Source organism: Cladophialophora bantiana (genome assembly GCF_000835475.1).
Source record: "Cladophialophora bantiana CBS 173.52 unplaced genomic scaffold supercont1.3, whole genome shotgun sequence".
Lineage (NCBI taxonomy): Eukaryota > Fungi > Ascomycota > Eurotiomycetes > Chaetothyriales > Herpotrichiellaceae > Cladophialophora > Cladophialophora bantiana.
In genome coordinates, this window is record NW_015971577.1 from 131,997 (window position 1) to 155,306 (window position 23,310).

The following is a 23,310-nucleotide window of genomic DNA, read 5'->3' on the forward strand; positions in this document are numbered from 1 at the left end:
CCCTTTTATTGGACGTGTCTTGTCTCTCACTTTGTTATTCTGAGAACGGAGAGAACGCTGGTTGGTGGTATAAGAACAGCTCCAATGCCCTCTTATCTGTGATTCCTCAATCAACTCCAAATCACAAAATCTCTCGCTCGCAACAATCAAGACAAGCAGCTCCGGCAACCATGGGTGATCGTTTCGCTCCCGCTCCAGAACCGCCTACGGAGCTGGGTCGGTATCGAGTCCTCTCTCTCAATGCCGGCGTCAGAGTCTCGCCCTTATGTCTAGGTGCTATGTCCATTGGCGACGCCTGGAGTGAGGTGAGTTTGCGGCGATGGTTTGGATTCCCTCCGCGGCTAACCATCCATCTTGCTGTCTTCTAGTACATGGGCAGCATGAGCAAAGAACAATCCTTCAAGCTCCTAGATGCCTTCGTTGAGGCCGGTGGGAACTTCATCGATACCGCTGTACGTCGCGCCCACTTTCTCAATGAGACTGAAACTGCCCAAGTTTGTGTTTGCCGACTGTGACTGATCGACTGGCTCAATGTTTGCGCCCCTTCAGAGCAACTATCAAGACGAACAATCGGAAAAGTGGATTGGTGAATGGATGAAGGCAAGGAAGAACCGGGATCTGATGGTCATTGCCACCAAGTCTGTCACTTTTGGCCATGCCATCCCCAAAGATCAGGTTGCTGAGACAGTGCCATCTAGGTACAGCACACCCTACCGAAACTGGGAGCTCGGCAAAGGCAAGACGGTCAACTACGCCGGCAACTCCAAGAAATGTCTGCACCTCTCAGTCAGAGATTCCCTTGAAAAGCTCCAGACCGACTACATCGACATACTATATGTCCATTGGTGGGTAAGTCTCTCGGAACATTTATCTGAGTTCTGTTCGACCTCTCCTTCGTGCCTCTTTTCCTTCCTAGAATACGGTGATGCTAAAATGACTAGGATTGGACAACTTCCATTGAAGAGGTGATGGATAGCCTGCATCTCCTTGTTCAATCCGGCAAAGTCCTCTACTTGGGAATCTCCGATACGCCAGCATGGATTGTCTCGGCGGCAAATACCTACGCTCGCGCCCACGGCAAAACTCCCTTCTGCGTGTACCAAGGTCAGTGGAACGTGATGCAACGAGACTTTGAGCGCGAAATCATCCCCATGGCTCGTCACTTCGGGATGGCATTGGCGCCGTGGGACGTGATCGCCGGCGGCAAATTCCAAAGTAAGAAAGAAATCGAAGAGCGCAAGAAACGGGGTGAAGGGCTGCGCAGCATGTTCAGCTCGGGCGAGCAGACGCCTCAACAAGAAAAGATGTCGGCAGCGCTGGAGAAAGTGGCTCAGGAGCACGGGATCGAATCGCTCAGCGCCATCGCCCTCGCCTACGTCCTGCAAAAGACACCAAACGTGTTCCCAATAGTTGGCGGCCGGAAAGTCGAGCATCTACAGGCCAACATCAAAGCGCTCTCGATCAGATTGACAGACGAGCAGATTCGATTTCTGGAAAGCCAGTCAGAATTCTCCCCCGGGTTTCCTTCCTCGTTTGTAGGAGAGTCACCGAGGGCGACAGGAAAGAATACATGGATGTTGTCGATAAGTGCGCAAATGGCGTGGCCGACGCCGGAGAAACCTGTAGGGAATTAGGAGGGGGAAAGCGAAGGCGGAAGAACAGGAGAGGGTGGAAGTAGAGGTGTTAGATAGGAGAAATAGATGAAGATGCAAGAGAAGGGACGAGGAAATAGTTGCTGCTGCGGTCCATTCTGGGGCAAAAAGGCAAGATCCTCAGAGAGGTTGCTGGAAGAGGTCAAAAAAGCGGTGAAAATAGCAATTCAACAAGTATCCAAACATGTGAACGTCGCTCTTCTTTGTTTGATGTTGCAGTTTATCGTGTTCTCGGGCGGATCGTTCATTCAATCAAGGGCGAATTGATAGCTTTGCACTCCCGCTCAGCTCTCTGAGCGAAGTGTATGGTTCTGGCAATGGTTGCATTGAACATATCTTTCAACCAAGGCTAGATTTCATAGTTGGCTTCAAATCGGCGCTGGTCATGATGCAGGAATTTCGGCGTTAGTGCCACTTTTGAGACGAGAATATTGGACGAGAGGAGGATGATCAAGGAAAGACCGCAAACATATGTCCTTTCTTCTCTGAACACATGTAGATCTGGCACTCCTGCGTTCTTCATAGCACAGCCGGGGCTGATGCCTCCTTCTGCCCTTCATTCCATTACAACCTCCAACATGCCCAGGTCTGAATTGACCAGCATGTCCACTCTCTCGATCTTCAATCTCCCATCGGCGTCCTTGAACAAAGTCTTCCATTCACCCAAGCTTCGTTCCTTGCACATAAGAAGGCCCAAGCTTTGCATCAGCGCCTCTTGATGCAAAAACATCTCCCTGGGTTTCTCTGGCAGCACCCGGTCGATGATGAACAGTTTCGTATTCCCTTTGGCTATGACAGGGATCAAGTCCTCGAGGATTTTCACGTAATCTCTGTCCGGCCAGTCGTGCAGGACTCTGCTGACGAGTAAGCTGTTGGAGACGGCCGCACCAAATCCGCAGCCTGTGGTTGGAAAAAGTTTTTGGTATGGAATGTCACCCTGTTTCGCAGTTCATCTGGTATTGCCGCTTTTGCTGGCTCTGCATTGGTCTCCAAGGCCTGAACAAACATTTCCAGGTTCGGATGCGCCCGGGCAATGGGGACACTGATGTGGCCGCAACTGCTGCCAAGGTCAACAACGACGGCCTTGCCCAGGCCTCCCCGGCCAAAGCCTCAGATGTATAGCGTGTATTTTGGACCCATGATGGCCTGCCCAGCGATTCGCACAGCAGTGCTGAACTTGGCCGTACCGTCTGGCTGCTCTTGAACTATATGCCATAGTTCTTGTAATTTTAGATAGCCAGATGAACCGGGACAGGAGGCGTATTGGCCTCGCTCTCTCCTGGACTAACTCTAAGACTCTCTTCCACTATCATACCATCTAATATCACGGCCGTCAAAAGGATTTGTTGGATGTTTGGAGAGAAAGACGGAATGGCAGCAGATAGCGTCGTATGGGCAAGAACCCTTGGTTTCGGCTCGTAGAATATGTGCATGGTGTAGGCATACCTCAGGATCCGTTGCTAAAGCGCAGTAGGGAGCTGAAGGTCTGATGCCAACATCTTCACAGTGATGGGCCCACCCAGGGGTACTGCTTCGGCAAGTTTCAGTTGATTGATTGCTCCTAGCATTACGGGATTTTGGTTCGGTCAGTGCTGACCAGTTCTCGAAGCGTCTTGGTCGGTCCACACGCGAGGGTGAAAAATTGACTGGCTTGCGTGAATAGCCAAGCTCGAGCCTAGAGAATCTCTAGGTACTCTGCAGCACCATGGTAATCTCGTGGGCCAGTGACTTCAAACGATAGCTGAGGTAGGGACTTTTCGTCCAGTTGCTGTTGGAGTGTTTCGGCAGCTTTCAAGATCTGACCGGCAATGTCGACAAGTGAGGCTGTTACTATCTTTGAGCACCATCGACAATAGTCGAGAGAGTGTGTGAGAGAGAAAGAGAGCACAGACTCTAGTAATAAGGGCGGCTTCTTTTGGTAAGGTTGGGTCCCTCCTGGCTGAACACCCTCTTCGTAGCTCTAAAGCACCGAACGGAGATTTCCTGACATATGGCTAGAGGACCCCTTTCTTCAACCTCAGCCACCATGAGCTGATTGGGATGGTGTCGGATACCTTTACGTCGAAAATAGTCGTACTCATCCCAGAGCGCAAGCCTTTAGTATTGCACAACGCAGAATCTGTAGACATACCCTTCACCCAGTCGAAGGCGTCGGAGAACGCAGCGGTCGATAATCTGATTCGGCATAAGCTGATACTGAGTTGGAAGGCTCCCTCCGCTCCCTAATTCAATGACTGAGACCGAGATATAAAAAGGTTTTGTGAATCTTGGCTCAATGAAGAAGCACCACCAGGCTCTTAACAACAGTGGCGCTGCCATCTTCAAGCTGGTACAAACCGAGCGACCTTTTAACACTCCCTATGGTACAAACACGAGATGTTGTCTGGCCTCGAATCACGGAACCAGTCTTTGTTCTCTGCCGCCGTTCTTTGTCTCAGTGGTTTGATGGTTGCTTTTGTCAGGCGCTCCTTCGAGAAACTCGCAGAGCATGTATAGTATAGCCATGCGTCAAACAAAAGAACGGACAAAGGCATTGTCAAACGTTGCTGCTAATTTTGAATCCACACTTTTACTTCTTTCTTCGTCACGTCGACATGAAGGCTGATCAAAACGAGACACACTGCCTTATGAATGTTCTGCGCAACTTTTGCGCTGAGACAACGGCACAGTTCAGTGCTTTCTCGCGGTCCAGGTCTCACTGATCGTGCTGGAGAACCCACGCAAGGCTTGCTGGGAGTCGGGTACAAATAGTTGAGAGAGGTCCGACCGGACTAGACTTTCCATCGAGCCCACGGTCTTCCCAAGCTTTCCCACTTAGCAAAATTGTGTACGACGAAACGGTACCTATTCCTCTGCTCCCATCCCGCTACACATCGGTTTCGTGATACCATATGCAACTCACCCAGCATTCGTGGCTGTCAACTCCGAGATTACAATGTTTTCCTCCGATACCCGTGTAAAAAATGCAGTAACAGCGGCAGAGCCTCAACCATCTGGGCTTCTGCCGAGACCATGAGTTTGCATCCGACGACTCATGGCACATCCCCAGCAGATGCTTTATCGACGTCGGATTTCAAACACTGGACCCCTTCAGCAAGAGACACTTGTCAGAACCGCCGACCCCACCTTCACCGTTCACCAGACATTCGGTCGATGAAGATCATTTGACGCAACCGCTGACTCCGACCAAAATCAAAACCTGCGACCCAGACATTTGCAGGAGGCTGCTTCGTCAATTGACGATACGGAAACCCAGTCCATGTTGTGCTCCGGAAAGTCAGCGCGGAGCATATGCAGCCACAAGGGTTGAAGGGAGAGATTATCGCATTGATGGGGTCATTAGGGATAGTCGCTGTGAATCGCCGCTTTGACATCGGCCGCAGGAATGCAGGATGAGCGGGCAGATTTTCCACCTTGATTGTGTAGTGATGTACCCAGAAAATAGGGTGTCCATGGCTTGGTCCGCCCAATGTACAAAGCACTGTTTTCAACCGCCCCTTGTTTCTCCCTCAACTTCAATCTCCACGGGTTCTTGCTTTGCGCTCTTCCCTTGGGCAGCAATAACCTCACTGTTTGCTCCAGCCTTGGCCATCTCTTCCTTTTCATCATCTGCACAGCCGCAGTCATAGAAATCTCCGATGTTGGCGCAATCAAAAATAGGTTTGCCTTTACGTTCATTCACCACGTTATGCACGAAACAAGCCCAGGCCGCCGCGCTCGAACGCGAAGACGTCTGTGGAGGATACTTTTGGAGAATCTGTTGGAAATGCTCTGCACATTCACCGCACGGGTACAGGCGGGCGAAGAGGTAAATGTAGCTCTTGAGGGCATCGCTCTCGTCTTGCGTCGGCTTGTCCGGAAACCGTGCCATGGTAGTGTGCAGGACTTTCCAGGCTGCGCGGCCGAGTTCTGCCTTGAGGGTTTCGTTTCCGAGTTTGCTCATGACGTGGTCACCGTGTAAGGTCTCGGGAGTGGCTGTTACGTTTGGAATTTCTGCAACGTCTGGTGGGGGAAACGAATGTTGGAAGCGGTCGGCGTGGGAGAGAGCGGTCATGGGGCGCTCGTGATCGCGAGTCCAGACGACATACCATACGAAGAGAGCAATGGCAGACAGGAGCACCATAAAGGGAGGCGGGCCTCGAGGCATGTTAGGAAATGCTGATTGTAAATATCAGAGACGACTTTTGCTCAAAACACCACGATAGGGAACACAAGAGACCAAAGAAACAGAGCAATGCCGATATGTGACGACGACAGCAGATACGTATGAAAAGGGATAGAAGCGAGTCACTCGTATTAGAGGAGTTGGTACATGAACTCAGGTGATGTCTCGGACGAGCGTGGACCAGCAAAGCCAACTAGCCAGATTGGAAGCCCAGTGTACGGAGGAGCAACACGCACTTGGTACCCGATATTTGGCCTCATTCCTTGAGAAGCTCGGAAAATCCGGGGTTCAGGGTTCAGCCACCTTGCGCCGCAGTTTAAAGCAGCATCGATTATCATGTACGAGGTACACAGTATTATTGCAAGACGTGCTCCGATCTCGCTCGCCTGACAGTGGAAAAGAAGTTAGAAGAGTGCAACGCTCGTCCCACGGCACCACTCCTGCTTGAGCTGGCACAATACAATAGTACTCCGCTATTCAATTGCCACAACACCAGACAGAAAGACTTACGGACATCTGCTTACGGTCTTGGAATTTGTGACCCCAAGTTCGGGATCCTACCGGGTGGGAAAAGATTTTTTTTCTCTTACTTTTATTCAAGAGAGCCTCGTGCCGACTCATATTTGTGACTCTGCCCTCCGAAATCTACACACTTCCCACCTCCAATACGGGGTATTAGCATTTGTGCACATTCTAGAACTGATACAGTGAGTTCTAGTTGACTTAGATTGCAATTGAGCGAGCCACAAGCGCAAAAGGGACAAAAGAGCACCCAGAGCATCAAATGGCTCCCTTCCCTCCTCCACCAGTGAGCACAATTGGTATGTTTCTTTCACTCCCTCCTTTCCTGGGCACGAATCAGTTCAAGAACTTCTATGTAGAGACTCTGCTACTAACGATATGGTTTAGACTGGAGCAACGTCGGCTTCAAAGTTCGCGAAGTTAACGGACATGTTGAATCCACCTTCCGCTATTCCTCTCCTACACCACAATGGAGTAAACCACGTTTCGTGACTTCTCCTCACCTTTCAATCCATGGCATGGCCCCCGGCCTCAACTACGGTGTCCAGTGCTATGAGGGCATGAAGGCCTTCCGACAACCAGATGGATCCATCACCATCTTCCGTCCAGATCAGAATGCTCTACGCATGCAACGTTCTGCCGAGTTCATCTCTATCCCCCCTGTGCCCGTGGAACATTTCCTGGAATGTGTGAATTTGGCTGTGAGCATGAACGCCGAATTTGTCCCCCCTCATGAGACCGGTGCTGCCATGTATATCCGTCCATTATTGTTCGGCTCTAGTGCGCAACTGGGACTGAATCCACCAGACGAATATACTTTTGTCGTATTTGTGATGCCGACAGGCGTCTACCACGGTGTGCATGCCGTGGACGCCTTGATCTTGGAAGACTTTGACCGTGCGGCGCCGGAGGGAACGGGCAGTGCAAAAGTGGGCGGTAACTACGCGCCCGTGTTGCGGCACAGCGAAAAGGCACGATCTCAAGGGTATGGCATCACCTTGCATTTGGACAGCAAGACACGCTCCGAGATCGACGAGTTCTCCACCTCGGGATTCTTGGGCGTGCGGAAAGACGGCGACAAGACGACGATTGTGGTGCCCGACTCCAAGAATGTCATCAAGTCCGTAACGTCGGAATCTGCCTGCCAAATCGCCAAAGACATCCTCGGCTACAGCGTCGAGAAACGCCGGATTGACTACAGCGAACTTCCTCAGTTTATCGAAATCATGGCCGCCGGTACCGCGGCAAGTTTGGTGCCCATCAAAAGCATCACAATGAAATCCAAGGGAGATAGGTTCGAATATCCGGTCAACGAGAAGCTTGATCCGGGGCCGGTCTGCGCGCAGCTGTTGAGCACGTTGAAGGGTATCCAAATGGGCAAGGTAAAGGATCAGTTCGCGTGGAATATGAAAGTTACGGAGCCGTCCAAGGAGTTTGCTCATTCGGCCACGAATGGCGGCGTTCACGGCGGTGTGGATGACTTACCGTGAGGCGAGACACGGTGAGAGCGTCTCTGGCTGGTGCTCAAGGGTGATTATGAACCACAATGTCAAGGGAACCGAGAGATTCGGACAGATAGAGGAATGAGGCGCAGTAGAACTGCGTTTGCCTAAGCAACAAAAGCCTGCCCCAAAACATTAAATAGCTCTAAAGGCGCTCCCTGTACAGAATGGGGCTCATGCAGTCTTCATCCATAATGTCAAAGGGTTGTTCCATCCTGCTGGGCTGGCGCTGTCCACAAGTAGACTCCTGCACGCTGACCATTCCAACGCCTTGAAAATGTCTATTCCAGGGTGGGTATCAATATCATGAATCGTCGAATATCATAAAACATTCTGCGCAAAGGAAACCCTACTCCCACAACAAGGACCAATAGAGCATCTAATTCATTCAGGCGTAGGTAACTGAAAATCTTCATCGTCCAGCTTTGCGTTTCCAAAAGGGAAGAAGTCAGTTTCGAACAGGTCATCGGAGAGATCATCGGCCCTCTCCTGCGCAATGTCCTGCTCTAGCAACTCGTATTGCTTGAGTCTGAACCACATATCACTGTCTTCGGGCGGTGAGCCATACAAATCACGAAAGTCGCGTGGGTGGATCGACGCTTGGGCGATCTTGATGGGCTTGGAAGCTGTGGCAATTCCGCTTCTCTCGGTTTCCGCACTTCTAGGGATGATAGAAGGAGCCTTCTTTGCTTTGGGAAACCCAATTGTGTTTTTGGACACGGCGGCATGAGCTGGACGGGATAATGACGAGCGCTGCGGGAGAGTCGACGGTTTGGGTTTCGTGACAAGAAGAATTCCTTTCTTCTTCTGCTCCGACGCTTGAGTAGTTTTTCTTGTAGCTGCAGGCAGATACACCTGCGAATCAGAGAGAGCAGCAACGGCTGACTTCGCTTGCATGGTGTCGACCCTTGAGAGTTCAGGCCGTTTCTTCTTTGGTCCTGCTGCGATCATCTTGTCGACCTGTGCGTTGAGCTTAGCGAGTGTTGGAAATACAAGCTCGCCCATGTTCTCGAGACTTTTTTTAACACGTTCTGTATCGAAACGCTGCCACTCTTCCTCTTCCTTTTTGAGACGCAGTGACATTCCGTTCTCGTCTTTGGGCGAGTTATACGGATAGACCACTCCATAGCTGGCTTGCAGCTCTTCGGTAAGTAGTGAATCTTCGTTGAACTCAATCGGAGGATCTGGTAGCTCAGTTGGTGGAGGAGGTGCATATCCAAAATCTGGTTCTTGTTCCTCCGCGGCTCTCTTTACCAGAAAGTCGCCATCGACTGGTTTAGAAGGAGCACTTGCGATCTTAGACCTGCCCGATCGACGAGCTGTGAAGTGCTTTGGGATGGTTCCAGGCCCCTTTGTTGTCAGAGGGAGGGGTGCAGGTGTCTGGAAAGCCTTCACGTTGGTTGTCTTTATTCCAAGAGGTGCTCGATTGCGCGGAACCAAGGGTGTAACAAATGTACTCCTGTCTAATTTGCTCGGTCCCTCTCTACCCACAGCCTTCTGTCCGGTGAAAATGACGGGTAGATTTTCATCATTTTTGGCTGGTCGAAAAGGAGTCTTCAAGTTTCCGGGTGTCTTTGGATGCAGGGGCCGCGCGCTTTGGTTCATTGACTTCCCTGCTGCTGTGGTCTGCTGGGCGTGGATGAGGTTCTCTTGGTCTCGTGCGACTAATATGTTTGCCATTGCTGGCACGGAATGTTTATCGAATAGTCCAGGTAGTCTTGAAGATCATTTGTGGTCACACTCTAGTGCTGTCGAGTTGTTGGAGATTGCCTGAGTTGCCAGAAGCGCAGACACAGGGGTCGAATTGTTGACGCGGTTGCCCCCAGCAACGTGTTCCGGGATGCTCCTGGCGGTGCCAACGCTGCTCAATTGAGCCGTTAGAACCTGAAACCGGCCTAAAACGCAAACGGCGATGCCCCAAGCTCACGAAGCCTCGCCATTAGGCACCGAATGCCATTGGCTTGATCACCGATGACTTCCCCTCTATCCCGCAGCTGACTCCTAGCGAATGCAGCAGTGACCGCCAGTTGAGCCTTCCTATGAACAAGTATCATTTATCTATACCATCAGCCAACTCGTAATTACTCGCTCCTATTTAATTTTCTATCTAATTTTCTACCAGAAGTCGACATCGGCAACCCCTAGCCTTTGGAAAGATTCACCATGGACCGAATCAAGGAGGTACGTCCCTATCACGTCTGCACCTGCAACCTTCCCCTCGTCCTCCTGCCAGGCACCAAACAATTCACTCGGAACTGCGTTCTCCCAGAACACAGTCGATCAATCACACTTCTACTTGGCTATTGCACTCGTGTTCCCAATAAGGCGAACCATTCTTCATTCCTCACTCCCGTACCTAATTAATCCCGCATCCTCCTCACTCGTCAATCACCATCCTCGACCCGCCCATCATGGCGACGGTATTCGCTAATTTCCAGCAGAAAATGAACTCTCTCCGCATCGAGGCAGATGAGAACGCGGCCAAAGCAGAGGAGCTCAAGCAGAAAGTCAAGGCTCTCGAACAAGATAACCTCCAGAAAGAACAAGAGATCACGTCCCTCAACCACCGCAACCAACTCCTCGAGGCTGAAGTTGAGAAACTCGAGCAAGGCATCAAAGAGGCAAAGGCTCTTGCCGGCGAGTCTGCACAACATAGCAGCGAGACTGAGTCTCTTCAGCGAAAACTCCAAGTTCTCGAGGAAGAAGCTGAGCAGGCTGACAAGACCTTGAGAGAGACCAACGAGAAGTATGCGTGACCTGGTTTGACAGATGATTCCTGCTAACAGTTCCGTGCCAGGCTTCGTCAGACTGATGTCAAAGCTGGTCACTTCGAGCGCAAAGTTCAAGCGCTGGAGCAGGCGCGCGATGAGTGGGAAAACAAGTACGAGGAAATGGCCAAGAAGCATGCGGATCTGCAGAAGGAACTGCAGGAGTTGGAGCAAAGCATGGGCAATATCTAAATTGGACGAGATACCTGGTGTTGGCCATTGTGTTTGGCAAGTGCACAGTTAAGCACACTGCATAGACCACGACCATACCTACGATACCATGGGCATTTGATAAAGGGCACACCCAAAGGCGAGCGTTGAAAGTCTTGAATGAGAATCCAGAATAGCATTATCGTCCATCACCCCGTCGTTCTTGAGCCTGTTTTCGGTTTTTGGCTTTCTCTTTTCCGCGTGCCTCTTTCCTTTCTGCCTTACTCTCGTATCTGAAATTCCTCTTCTTGCGCCTTTTTGTGTCCTTTGGACGGTCTCTTGTCCATCGGCGCTTTTGCTTCCCTGACAGACCATCTTCTAACCCTGTGCCGATCTCTCCTCTCTCTTCCTCGCCATCCTTGTTCGGCTCCTGCTCTGCCTTGAACAGACCTTCTCTCGAAATATTCATCGCCTCGACTGTCACTGTTGTGTACTTCTCTTCGTCGATATATTCTGTCTCTTGATTGAGGGGAGTGGGCTCCGAGTCCGAGATCCCGCTCCATTCTTCTTCTGAGTTCTCTTCCACACCATCCTCTTTCCCCTCCCCCTCATCTGAATCAGACAGCGACCTCAATATGGCGTTAACTTCCTGGACGTGTCTTTCGAGCTCTGCCATTCTCTGTTCCCGCAGCTGGTAGGATTGTCAGCGCCAACAAATTTTGTACAGCTTGATTAGGGGATCCTTACTCTCTTCCGCTGCTCGACTCTTTCCACTCTTGCTCTCCGTTCAGCAGCCTCTTGTGCCTGCTTCGCCTTCTGCAACTTGCGTTTGTGGAACCCGGTTAGAAATTCACGACGCGCTGTCGGGTCAAAGGTAATTTCTTCAACAACAGTGGGCTCTGTTCGCCGGCGCTTCATTGGGGGAGGCATTTCGCGTGTATTACGAAGAAGTCGCTCAATACGGAGTACGTTTCGCCCTCTCCTATCTGCGCAAAGTCGCAGCCTCGCCGTGTCGAGGAGAAATAGTTTGCGGTCAGTCAAACTTGCCAAGGGTGAGTTGTACGGCAACGCATACATATCGAAGTGCATTTCTGGTCGCGCTTCGACTTCTAAGCTCCCAGTTCCTGCCATACAAGGACTCAGTGTACCAGCGGCTGCAACAAGAGTACGAAAAACTTTTCGACCACGAAAATCTGAACGGGCATTTGCTACGAGGTATTCCCGTCGCCGTTGCCCAGACCCTCTACGAGATGCCGAAGTCAATATTGACACCTCGCCCCCTCCAGGCCGCGTGGTTTGATGGTCTCTCATTAGTTCGATAGCAATACAAGGGCCGACTGACGCCGTTGCGCTTATCAGTTGAGTCTGCCTCGACTCGTAAATGGGATGTCATGCCCAATAACCCAATGCAGCCCTGTGAGAATAAGACCTTTTGAGCAAGAGCCGTCGTGGAGAGGCTGTGCGGCTCCACACGCCACTTCCCCCTTGGCTCTTCTGCATGCAGGCGGTTATGGAGGCTCACTAGGCTTTCCTCGTTCAAGAACACAGCCAACTAAGCTGAGACTGCATGGGGCGGACAAGGGGAGCGCCCATGAAAGTCTAACATGATCCTGACTGGTAGGTCCCTCAGCTGACGGAGACCACGCTCGAGAACTGGTTTTGAAGCTCTGCCGTCTGTTTACTCGCTTTGCCCCCCCCTTGGCAAAAGTTCAATTCTGGTGCCTAGCATACACAATTCTCTCGTTGCCCTGTGACAAATGGCATCAACTGAGTCATGGATCCAGTGTCTCTGACCGTTTCGATCTTTGCCTTAGGATTGTGCAACTTTTCAGCCTCATGACATCTTCTACTATAGCAAAGACTGCGGTTTTAATAACACGTGCAGTCTCGTCTATTTCCTCTTCGGACGTCCCTGCGGGCATTGAGAATTTATCAACAGAGTTCAGACATACATTCGATGCCATCGAGCGGTTGAAAAGCGCTCGCCTCTCAGCCAGACCGGTTTGAAGGGAAGGAACACCTATGCCAGCAGGCACTTGATGTTGTTGCAGATACGCATAAAACGTTGAAAGAATTACATCAGAGAATCGAGGGATTCCAACCCCCAGGGGGGATGGCGTACGCTGCGTCTTCACACACGGTATCAGTGGAACGAGAAATCCACTCAAATCCTCTTGCTCCGTCTGCAGGCTCGACGCGATGCATTGTCCTCAGTGTTTGATTCATTCATTAGGTCCGTTATGTTTCGCAGTTCTGTATAATATGCTTCCGCCGTAATCAGAGCCGAAGCTACTGCAATCAGGTCAGAGATTGCAAATATAAGGACCGTCACCGATGAGATCAGAGCAGAGACTGCAGAAATCAAAGCACAGATATACAATATCAATTCTCAGCTTGAAGAAGCCTTGACCAAGCTGCGGGAGGCCAGCTTATCTCCAATCACAGATACAATCAATATAACAGACGAATCTGTAGAGTGTGGAAAGCAGTCAATTGCTCCAGACGCTGATGCTTTGTCTGTTACGGATTCCGCCATCGACGCGCGGACCAACCCAAGTCACTCAAGAAATGGATCTATAGCAACAAACCCTTCCTCAGTTCTACCACCTCCTCCGCTGCAAGAAAAGAGGATTCCTTTGCTCCTGAAAGCATCTTCCGGGTAAAGCATTCAACCGGCATACAAACGGTACGCTTCGTCAAAGACATCTCAAGTTGCTTAAGGTCTTACACAAGCTCAGGATCAGAATCTAAACTCTCTCATAGCGTCATTGTCGATAGCAGAGACTGCCGCCAGGGGTCTTACCAGTCTTGAAATAGATGCAGCCGCTCTTGCTTTGGGCAAAGCTTATCGAGATGCTGGTCTCTTTGAAGATGCTCTTCAACATTTCCTTGAGGCGCTGACAGCACGAGAAACAGATTTAGGCCTTACCCATCCGACCTCACTCAATATTTTGGAGATCATTGCCCAGGTGCACGAGATCCAATTCGAATGGTCAGAGGCGCTGGCTTGCTATCTGACTTCCCTTGAAGGTCGAATGCGAAATTCCACCTTCGGTCATCGCCATCCATCAACTCTCGCAGCCGCAACAAAAGTGGCAAGAATGCAACAACCATTGGGTCAACATGACGGAGCTGCAAAAGAATGTTACGCTGTCCTCTCAGCGTATGAATCGCTGAACAGTGCTCAGTCACTTCCTGCTCTTTCTATTCGCCTGCACATTGCAAAGGTGAAATGGTCTCAGAGAGACATCGATGACGCTTTGTCCGAATATAATGCTGTTATAGATTAGGCAGCAACGGTAAGAGGAGGTGAGGGCCTCGTGAAACAAGCATATGCTGCAGTTCAAGCGATTCGTAGAGAGCAGCGGGGTCTAATTGTCGCTGAAGCGGAAACCCCTCTAGACAACCAACTGGAGTTTGAAGATGAGGATAGCTTTCTTCTAGGCAAGAGCGATGTCGAGTTGATCAGGAGATGTCGCAAACAGCTGGAAGACTTGAGTGCAGCACTGGGAAGGACACACCCAGACGCACTCGTAAAGATGTGCGAGCTTGCCATGGCATTTGCGAACAATGACCAGCACCAAAATGCTATAGGTTGGTTTCAAGAGGTGGTCGCCGGACATACTAAAGTGTTTGGCCCCCATCATCCTAGCCATGGAGGATAAGGCAACTCCCGAAGAACGCCTTGCGACGATGAGAAGGATGGCACTGATTTATTCTCGACAAGCTAGCTGGATGAGTCCTTGGAGCTCTATCAGAAGAAGATGGACGAATGCAAAGCCAGGCTGGGAGACGACCGTTGGCTCATGGAGAGGGTGTTTGACGAAATGAGCGACTTGTACCTGCAGAGTAATCGTCATTTAGACTCCGCTCGAGAGTATCAGAAAACACTTGACTTGCTACAGCGACGTCTCAACAAGGACAACCTGAAGTCGTTGTCAATTCTGTGCAAATTTGCCGACGTGCATCTAGAACAGCACTGGTACCAGGAAGCACTCAACCTCTACATGGCCGTCCTTGAAGCTATTGACAACACATCTCGCAAAGAGGAGGACTTTTGGAACCTGCGCCGCTTCTGCATCTCTCAGGTTGCAGCCTGTTACACGAAACTCTACAATAACGAACTGGCGCTCTCTTTCCTTGAGGAGCTTCTCCACTGCGGCGATGATGAACAGCAACTCGGTGCCCTTATGTGTATCTGCAACGTGCAAGAGATGCAAGGCAGGTTGCTCCCCGCCATTGAAACCTATAAGCGGGTTCTAGAAATGCAGACAGCAAATCTCGGCTCCAATCACCTTGATCCTCTCATGAATGTCTGGAGGATTACTTCACTATTTTATCGCGCAAGTCGCTATCAGGAGGCGTTAACATGAGCGAGTAAAGCCATTTCAGGGTTTGGAAGACTGGGCATCGACGGGGAAGTCGAGGGCTACAACACACTGGATTTCCTATCTTGTGTATACCTCCCCCTTGGCCGTTTCCAGGACGCCATTGAAGTGCAAAAGGAAGCCGTTGAGGGGTTTGAGAAGGTGCTTGGAGCACAGCATCCTTCCACTTTGAAAGCGACATTGGATCTAGCGGACATATATTGAGCCATGGAGAGGAAGGAAGATGCCGTGAGTTTGTATGAAAAGGCTTTGAAAGGCTACGAAGCACGGGGTGACAGATGTCAGGGATCAAGATACGACAGAGACAGCGGACGACGAGCAAAAGGCCGTCAGAGAGTTGAAGGGGAAAATTCAAGAGGTTGGTGGGAGCCGAACTTGCAGAAAGCAAGGGACTGGGAATTCAACCGGTAACTAGACGGTGCAATATGCGCACGCCATTGGATGGAAGAGGAGGCCAAGACTACATGATTATGTCTCTCAAAGTATCATTCGTTTGCCTGGTGAAGGATACAGCTTAGACAAACCTAACATAATCAGGGCTGAAGATGTTTTTGTTTTTGTTTGTCATTTCACTGCTTCATCTGTGAAGCGTCTGACTTTCCTTTCTTGGGGGCTACAACGGGACATTTGCCCTTCTCCCCTTCATTGCGGCCTGTTTGCTGCTGTAGAGCCCGAGGCATAGTTGTGATTGCAGATCGAGTGTTTCGCCACAGGATTCGCCTCGTCTCCTTTCCAGTTGACGGTTACCGTCAACTATCCTTTGTTGACTGTGGCCTTTGGTCTTCTGGTTTCGAGTTCGGTCGCCATGTCAAGGGTCCACTCGCTTAATCCCAACAACAGTCTACCCGAACGTGCTGCCAAAAGCAACATGTGTGGTAAACGAAACCAGGCAGCCGTCGATAATTCTGAATTTGCTGCCTTTGTTGTAGAATGCGCCAGAGCAGAGGTAATCTTCACCGCTCTTCATATTTTCTGTCCATGTTCCTTGACCCAGCATTGTGATCATATTTTCCCATTTCGGTCTGCCCATGCACAGGTACGAAATTGAAATTGGTCGCCTCCTACGCTCAGTTGCATACCCACCTTTACCTTCCTCCAAACCCAGGAGGCGGGAACCCTCGTCCCTGGCCCGGTGGTCCGCCTTGAAATCCTGGGGGCATACCTCCTGGGGGTCCTCCAGGTGGCCCTCCAAATCCAGGAGGTGGTCCTCCAAAACCCGGGAATGGTCCTCCAGGTGGTCCAGGTGGCCCTCCTCTTCCAGCCCCAGAGAACCCAGGTGGTGGCACTCCGCCCGGGAATCCTCCCGGCGGTTGAGGAGGGAATCCGAAACCTCCTGGTGGCCCTCCCAAGGGAGGCGGACCACCCATACCAACGCCTGCAACAGGACCGCCTAGGCCGACAGGAAGACCCCTGCCAGCTGGTCTGGAGATACCTGTACCAGCCTGGAGAGTTGTGGGTGCCCCTCCTGGAATAGATTGTCCTAACCTGGCACTCGGATCGGATGGGGGAGGCCCTTCAACCGAACAGCTCACAATATTCGTTCCCCTAAGAATCACAAGGCCCAAGGTTCGTTTCTCTTCGGTCTCGACGGAGGTAGCTGCAGCTGCAGAGCCTGGGGCTGCTGGCGCAGAAGATTTGGCCTGCTTGCGTTTGACCTTGCGGAATTCTTCGGTGTCGGCGAGTACGAGGTTCATGTGCTGTCACACAAGAAGGGAGGTTAGCGATAGGATCAGTTTTGCTAGGGGATTCAACGAAGGCTGATGGAGGGGTCATGGCAGAACTGACTTTGTCGAATGCAAGCATTTGGCCGGTCATTTGACGACCATCGTTCATAGTTACGCGCATGCGGTAGTTGATCTGGTTCACTCTAGTCAGAAAGTGTTGTCATTGAACGTCGCAGGCGGAATGGTCCAAGAATACCAGGTTTTGCTAGAGACGAGTTAGCCCTATGGCTGAAAGCAGAGATAATATTATCAAACTTTACCATCTTCCCCTGCTTGTTCGCCATCTTGCCCGAATGTGCGCACGAATGCGACTTAACCTTCTTCCCACCACCGATGTAAAATGCTGGTTTGCTTGTGCCCAAAAAATAGGTTCGTGCGAAGTTTAGAGCCGCGGCTCAACTGCGCCTGCCAGACGATGGCTGCAGCGCTTATTGAAAGGAGGAAGCGAGGCAGGCCCGAACTGGTAGTGTTCCTGGTGTGGTTCCTGTAACTGATCTGGTCGCGAGACTTTAGCATACTCATAGAAAAGTGGTTGCGGAAGCTCCGAATCTAGTCTAGTTAGATTTTCAACTTCTTGGCAGCGCCAAGCCACATTCCGGACGCACCACCAGAATTTCGAATAGTCCGTCAATTGGCTTTTTCTCAATTTCCAGCACCACAAAACCTCTCCAAACTTGTACTCTGTCGCAATCGTTAACACCTCCATTTTCTGACAAAATGGCGGAAGGCAACGACAAGAGCTCAAACCCCATGCGGGAGCTGCGCATCGACAAGCTGGTGCTGAACATTTCGGTTGGCGAGTCTGGTGATCGTCTCACTCGTGCAGCAAAGGTGTTGGAACAACTGTCGGGTCAAACTCCCGTCTACAGTACGCCCAAAATTCTCGCTTGAACTGTTCTCCTTGTTCTGACAAGTTTGTACAGGCAAAGCTCGTTACACTGTCCGCTCTTTTGGCATCCGTCGCAACGAAAAGATAGCAGTCCATGTCACCGTCCGTGGCCCCAAAGCCGAGGAAATCCTCGAACGCGGCTTGAAAGTCAAGGAATACGAACTACGGAAGAAGAACTTTAGCGAGACCGGAAACTTCGGGTTCGGTATCTCTGAGCACATCGATTTGGGGATCAAGTATGATCCGGCAATTGGGATTTACGGGATGGACTTCTACTGCTGCATGGGCAGACCCGGAGCGAGAGTTGCCAGAAGAAGACGCTGCAAGAGCAAGGTGGGACGCAGCCATCAAGTCTCTAAGGATGATGCGATCAAGTGGTTCAAGACGAGATTTGAGGGCATTGTGCGATAGATGAAGCCGGAGGAATGGATGTTGGGCGCCGACAAAAGACCAGAAGAACAGTCAAACGAGGCGGAGCTGTCGCTTTCGCCAGCGAGGATAGCATCGTCTGTGTCGTCATCGACACTTTCCCACAAGAGAGCACGGGGTCGGGGGCGACTCTTCTTGTCGTCTCGCTTCGAGAAACTGATTCGAACAAAAAGTTGAATCAGTAAAATCCAAACCAGATCAAGTCAGCGGCAGAGACGAGACTCCGAACCACTTTTTACACTATGGTGGTTCATTTGACCTTACCCATAGCATCACCGGAATAGAAAGAGAATTCACCAATTTCATCTTCGCCTTAACTGTACTTCAACACCGTTGTAACTACCTCTGTCTACTTTAAACCGCGCCTCAAGTGGTATAGCTAACCTCACACGATGATGCCGTTTCCTTCGGCAAACACGATGTCCTTATCAACTTAGCATGGCTTATGATTATCAGGCTGTAGTACATGGTTGCTGCTATGAACGAGCAGAGACAGAAGCTTATTGGGCAGGTCTTAGGTGAAGGAGGAAAAGAGATTTAGTGCTATATCAAGTCACAAGACTGTAGGAGTAATATTGTTCAAAACGGATCACAACGGCTGAATTGTGGCTCTCCGACGTCTCCGACTCAAATAGTTAAGACATACCCCAGCGCCGTGCTTTGATGCATTGCGTTACATATTCCGACTGAGACATCCCCGTCATAAATTTCATGCTCACGTTTTCCAGGACCAGCTCCATACCCACATCCGTCCGAGGACACCAAATCACAAATCACCTTCAGTATCGTGTATAGAAAACTCAATTTGTATGAGTCGTAGGGTTGGAGTTGGTTTCTGTCGTCGTGCTTTCGACCACTGTATTAATGCTCGTCGTTGCCACAGGCGAGACTGGCATGTCCCCAGTATCGGAAGCAGAAGCCGGCTGCACTACTGGCGACACAGGCGTATTAGGCTCTGTAGCCCCAGAAACACTAATCCTAGGAAGATTGAGCTGTGGCAACTGAGGAGGAACGCTCGCGTCCGTGGGAGCTCTAGTCGGGATGCCCGCAGCACGACTGGCATTGCTTGCTGCGCGACGAGCGATCGCCGCCTCATACGAGGGAGCATCGCCCCAGTCCAAGAACTCGTAGTCGGGTGGTCGACTGGTATCATCAATGTCTGGAGGTTGTGGCATCCGTGATTCCCCAATGTCTTCTGATCCAGTACTTTCATCGGGCGTAAATCTGTTGGCAGTAGGAGAAGAATTGGATGTGCCACCGCTTTGGGGCTCGTCACTTTGCCGTCGATTGCTGTCGTCAGGAATGGTTGAGCCTGGGGTCGGTTGAGGTTCCACATCGGAGCCCATAGTTGATACACTCACTGCGCTGATTGAACGCCCGCGGCTGTGCGTCGATGTAGCATCCGATAGGAGACGGGGCCGTCCATCATTTTCGCCCATGGGGGCTGCTCCACTCAAGAGGCCACCTCGCTCCGAGTCATTGCTATTTGCTCGAATCCTTGTACCGTCATGTCGGACCTCCCCCAGTGAAGCATATGCAACACTCGATACTCTTCGTTCTCGTCCGCGAGACTGATGCTCGGCAATCAAGGTAGCTGCAGATACACTCACGCCGCCGTTGAGGGAAGTAGTACTCTCGTTTGCACGTTGGCGTGATTCCCGCCTCAGCTGCTCTAATCGAGCCGTATCTCCTCTCTCACGAGCTTCCCTTCGCTCCCGCCGCCGTTCTTCTCGTTCTGCAATCTCACGGCGGCGTGCCAATCGAATCTGATATAAGGACTCCATTTGGTCTTCGCGACGGGTTTCTTCCTCTTCCGCTGTCTCCGGGAACTCCACTACCGTGTCCATGCCACCTCTTTCGCCTTCTCGTCCAATTACTTGTTCTGTGTCCTTTGGTGTCCTTGAGTACGCCGGAAGTGTGATAACACTGCGCACACTGGTGTTGCGGTCGACTCCTGCACCAGTTCCCGCTCCAGCGTCAATCTCGTTCCCGTTGTACGCTGTGCTCGTGGACGAAAGGTCTCGGTTGCGGACGGCCTTGTATTTTCCACCGGGTTGCCAGGTCTGCCATTTGCTCTTCAAAAATTTTGTGGGAATATATTTGGGCTTCTTGCCTTGAACCCTCCATCTCCGCAGCATTGTGTAAAAGACCACGCAAGCGGTGATGAAGAGTACGACGCCGGCAATGACCTGAAGCCGTCAGAAAGTGTTCCTGCGGTAAGAACTTGTAGAATACTTACACCAACGATCACAGCACTACCACCCATCCCCCCCCCTCCGCCATTGCCGCCATCGCCATCTTTCGGCGGCCCTTGCCTCGAAGATAATCGATTTACATGTATGCTGCGTTTCTCTAGTGGCTGTATAGGTGAACTGACCGCCATGGCCCTGATTATCGATGGGGGAAAAGTTGGATCTCGCGGACGTAAGCGTTGAGGCTTCGCTACCAGAACATTTGATCAAGTTGGTGAAGGTTGGAATGCGAAAAAGATGAGACAGGTTCGGGAGATACAATAGCTTCGTACAAGCTGTCAAACGGAGAATGTTCCCATAGGCAGGCTCTTGAGTAGTGATACGCGGGAGGTAACAATGCACGGCAAGTACTTTAGAACAGAGACAGTAGTCTTGAGCATACGTATGCACCATACAAAGTGTGGTAAGATGGATTGGCGTTTCTCAGCACGGGCAGTGGTTGGCCTCGAGGAACCTTTCGAGTTTGCAGAAACAGGTGCTATGGTGCAGGGAGTGCATGCCGTCAGCCGCCAGCGGCGGACACAAAGTGGCAGGGCATACTCGGTAGGGAGCGGCGGATTGGCTAGGCTTCCAAGCAGGGTCTGTGGTAGGTTGTGGTAGGTGCGATAGGCGGTTGGCGGTGGCTCGCCAGGGCCTCTGAGGGCTAAAAGATGCTGAGACACTCAGCCAGGACCCGCCCTAGTGTGCCCGCTTCGTCTGTTCGCGTAATCCGCCATCCATTTGGGTTTGGCTCGCGTGCAAAAGAAATTTATACATAGAACGCCTGCACATAGTCCCGCATGATGAGAGACCAGAGTTGTTGCTCCCGGGAACCTTCTTCAAGACGTCCGAGGCTGCTTCGTGGATCTGAAGGTCAGTCTCGTACCGAGTCTCGCTTAAATGATTCGAGATTGAGTCAGCCTGAATGGATCATCTCACTCCGAGGCCACCTTCCCCGCAATCGCATACTGAGTGCCTCGTATGCGTACAGAAAGGGCGCGGGTTTTAGGGAGAGCAAAATCCACAACGGAGAGCGCATGGGGAATATCTACTCAGGAGCACATGTCAACAAAGAAAGATGGCGAGGTATCAGAGTGCAGTCAACTCGGCAGCAGTAGTGGCAAGGCTGAGAGGCTCGAAGTCTGTGAGTCAGCCTTGCGAATGCCAAGCGCTAATGCAACGGATTTGTTGCCTGTTTTGGCTGCTCCGTCCTTTCCCTTTCCAGAAATACCATAACAAACACAAACCTTGAGGCACATGGCTTGTTTGCTCTCTATGACTTTGATTCCCTCAACACTATCTTCGATTGCCCCCGATATCATACCGTCAACCATCCTACGGAACCGGCCATGGCTCCTTCGAGGTTCGACCACGGCACAATGAATACAAATTACAGTAGCATCCATTCTCGTGAGGCTTTCATTGGCGACTACCAGGTAGATGATCTCCACGACACTTCCTCGGCACAAACTGATCATTGTTCAGGTCATGTACACTCCCGGTTCAACCTCTCCACAGTTCGACCGTGTCAAGAAGTCGACTCGCTTCAGTAGAGCTGTGTCGTCCAAGTCCCAGAACCCCAGCCAGTCTTTCATGCTAAATATCCCCAATACTTCTCAGATCGTGGCAGACCATGGTTCTCTACCAAATGTCCAAATTCACTACACTGTCCCCGCCGACGAGAAACAGATTGTCGCGTCCTTGCGCACTCTCCAACGCGATCTCAACGAAGCTATGCAGACCATCAACTCCCTTACTCGCGAGCGCGACGATGCGCTGCTTGAGCTTAGATTGCTCCGTGCTGCTTCCAAGAAGCAAAACACCCCAGCAAAGAAGAGTAGGGCGGCGTCACGCGTCGAGGAAGAGTTGTTCGACATCAGCAGATCCATGTCATCTCCCCAAAGATCTCCTATCCGAAGAACTTCGACGAAAGAAACGTCGGCGGACACGAAAGAAGCCCCAAAGACCACAAACTCCGACGACGCCCGAGTTCTGTCCGGGGTTATTAACAGACCAATGTCCCCGGTGTCCGAAATGCGGCCGAGCAAGTCGGACGCCACTGCTAAGAGCAAGACTCAATCCTACCAACGACCGACTGTTAATGACACCGAAAACAGTGTCATTGAAGAGACTACCGCAGCGTCAAACACCTCACGCCGTCGGCGCCGCCCGTCTCATGATGAAAATATGACCTCAGCGTACATCCTGCCCGATATTACGGTGAGCCAGCCCCCGAGATCAGCAAGAATCCAAGTGTCACAAGAGGCTCAAAGCGTTCTGCATCGTCACGGCGACCCCGAGCACATTGACAATTGTACTGTCTGTCAGCGTCTCACAGAAAGAAAACCCAGACAAATTAAGTACGCCACACGCTCCACCTCCGCCCTTGCTGCTGAGAAGACCGATTTCACAGCTCAAATCACTCAGCTCATGAAGGATGCAATGCTAGAGGAACCCACCTTACGCCCCAAGATCAACCCCTGGCATGCCCTTGCTAATGTCAAGAAACTTTTGATGGACCAATTCGAAGAGGCAAAACGCAAGCATGCCCAGGCCTGGGAGAAGTACGATGCCATTGAGGCGCCCTCGAACAGCAAGAAACATTCCGCTGCGAGCCAGGACTTGTTCAACTGGTCCAAGAAGATGGAAGAGTGTCGGGTCAATCTGGATCAGCTGAGAGATGTAGAAGAGGGAATGAAGGAGCAAGAGAGTGGGGTATGAGCGTCGTGCTCCCGATATTGACGGCGGTACAGAGGGGGGTTTGCGGATGTATTGCACATGAGACTGATGATGAGAAAGCCATGTCTTGCAAGACTATGCTGTGCGAATGTGTTTAAGGATCGTTGTTCTGCTTCCATCGTTACTTGCTGGGATTGGAAAAGCCTAGACT

The 23,310-nt window shown here is 51.2% G+C and overlaps 12 protein-coding genes across 12 annotated transcripts; 6 read left to right on the forward strand and 6 right to left on the reverse strand.

The window, feature by feature from the left end:
* Positions 1–170: 170 nt before the first annotated feature.
* Positions 171–1,634, forward strand: Z519_01951 (uncharacterized protein; the record flags this gene model as incomplete). The annotated part of the gene is made up of 5 exons (XM_016759708.1): positions 171–305; positions 369–452; positions 550–638; positions 699–849; positions 942–1,634. 5 exons carry the CDS (start codon positions 171–173, stop codon positions 1,632–1,634), a joined length of 1,152 nt encoding a protein of 383 aa, XP_016623229.1.
* A 574-nt stretch (positions 1,635–2,208) lies between these two features.
* Z519_01952 (uncharacterized protein) lies at positions 2,209–3,085 on the reverse strand (the record flags this gene model as incomplete). Its single annotated transcript, XM_016759709.1, has 2 exons — positions 2,209–2,589; positions 2,900–3,085. The coding sequence occupies 2 exons, from the start codon at positions 3,083–3,085 to the stop codon at positions 2,209–2,211; spliced, it is 567 nt and encodes a 188-aa protein (XP_016623230.1).
* Positions 3,086–5,139: 2,054 nt separating this feature from the next.
* On the reverse strand, positions 5,140–5,799 carry Z519_01953 (uncharacterized protein; the record flags this gene model as incomplete). The annotated part of the gene is made up of 1 exon (XM_016759710.1): positions 5,140–5,799. One exon carries the CDS (start codon positions 5,797–5,799, stop codon positions 5,140–5,142), a length of 660 nt encoding a protein of 219 aa, XP_016623231.1.
* Positions 5,800–6,601: 802 nt separating this feature from the next.
* On the forward strand, positions 6,602–7,829 carry Z519_01954 (branched-chain amino acid aminotransferase; the record flags this gene model as incomplete). The annotated part of the gene is made up of 2 exons (XM_016759711.1): positions 6,602–6,638; positions 6,727–7,829. The coding sequence occupies 2 exons, from the start codon at positions 6,602–6,604 to the stop codon at positions 7,827–7,829; spliced, it is 1,140 nt and encodes a 379-aa protein (XP_016623232.1).
* Positions 7,830–8,225: 396 nt separating this feature from the next.
* Positions 8,226–9,521, reverse strand: Z519_01955 (uncharacterized protein; the record flags this gene model as incomplete). The annotated part of the gene is made up of 1 exon (XM_016759712.1): positions 8,226–9,521. One exon carries the CDS (start codon positions 9,519–9,521, stop codon positions 8,226–8,228), a length of 1,296 nt encoding a protein of 431 aa, XP_016623233.1.
* A 731-nt stretch (positions 9,522–10,252) lies between these two features.
* Z519_01956 (uncharacterized protein) lies at positions 10,253–10,801 on the forward strand (the record flags this gene model as incomplete). The annotated part of the gene is made up of 2 exons (XM_016759713.1): positions 10,253–10,587; positions 10,639–10,801. 2 exons carry the CDS (start codon positions 10,253–10,255, stop codon positions 10,799–10,801), a joined length of 498 nt encoding a protein of 165 aa, XP_016623234.1.
* Positions 10,802–10,958: 157 nt separating this feature from the next.
* Z519_01957 (uncharacterized protein) lies at positions 10,959–11,689 on the reverse strand (the record flags this gene model as incomplete). The annotated part of the gene is made up of 2 exons (XM_016759714.1): positions 10,959–11,450; positions 11,507–11,689. 2 exons carry the CDS (start codon positions 11,687–11,689, stop codon positions 10,959–10,961), a joined length of 675 nt encoding a protein of 224 aa, XP_016623235.1.
* Positions 11,690–12,958: 1,269 nt separating this feature from the next.
* Positions 12,959–15,132, forward strand: Z519_01958 (uncharacterized protein; the record flags this gene model as incomplete). Its single annotated transcript, XM_016759715.1, has 6 exons — positions 12,959–13,014; positions 13,062–13,274; positions 13,340–13,445; positions 13,498–13,986; positions 14,050–14,388; positions 14,491–15,132. The coding sequence occupies 6 exons, from the start codon at positions 12,959–12,961 to the stop codon at positions 15,130–15,132; spliced, it is 1,845 nt and encodes a 614-aa protein (XP_016623236.1).
* A 1,100-nt stretch (positions 15,133–16,232) lies between these two features.
* Positions 16,233–16,980, reverse strand: Z519_01959 (uncharacterized protein; the record flags this gene model as incomplete). The annotated part of the gene is made up of 2 exons (XM_016759716.1): positions 16,233–16,844; positions 16,933–16,980. The coding sequence occupies 2 exons, from the start codon at positions 16,978–16,980 to the stop codon at positions 16,233–16,235; spliced, it is 660 nt and encodes a 219-aa protein (XP_016623237.1).
* Positions 16,981–17,588: 608 nt separating this feature from the next.
* Positions 17,589–18,171, forward strand: Z519_01960 (60S ribosomal protein L11; the record flags this gene model as incomplete). The annotated part of the gene is made up of 2 exons (XM_016759717.1): positions 17,589–17,739; positions 17,795–18,171. 2 exons carry the CDS (start codon positions 17,589–17,591, stop codon positions 18,169–18,171), a joined length of 528 nt encoding a protein of 175 aa, XP_016623238.1.
* Positions 18,172–18,989: 818 nt separating this feature from the next.
* On the reverse strand, positions 18,990–20,572 carry Z519_01961 (uncharacterized protein; the record flags this gene model as incomplete). Its single annotated transcript, XM_016759718.1, has 2 exons — positions 18,990–20,378; positions 20,429–20,572. The coding sequence occupies 2 exons, from the start codon at positions 20,570–20,572 to the stop codon at positions 18,990–18,992; spliced, it is 1,533 nt and encodes a 510-aa protein (XP_016623239.1).
* A 1,197-nt stretch (positions 20,573–21,769) lies between these two features.
* Positions 21,770–23,141, forward strand: Z519_01962 (uncharacterized protein; the record flags this gene model as incomplete). Its single annotated transcript, XM_016759719.1, has 2 exons — positions 21,770–21,856; positions 21,906–23,141. The coding sequence occupies 2 exons, from the start codon at positions 21,770–21,772 to the stop codon at positions 23,139–23,141; spliced, it is 1,323 nt and encodes a 440-aa protein (XP_016623240.1).
* Between the last annotated feature and the right edge of the window lie 169 nt (positions 23,142–23,310).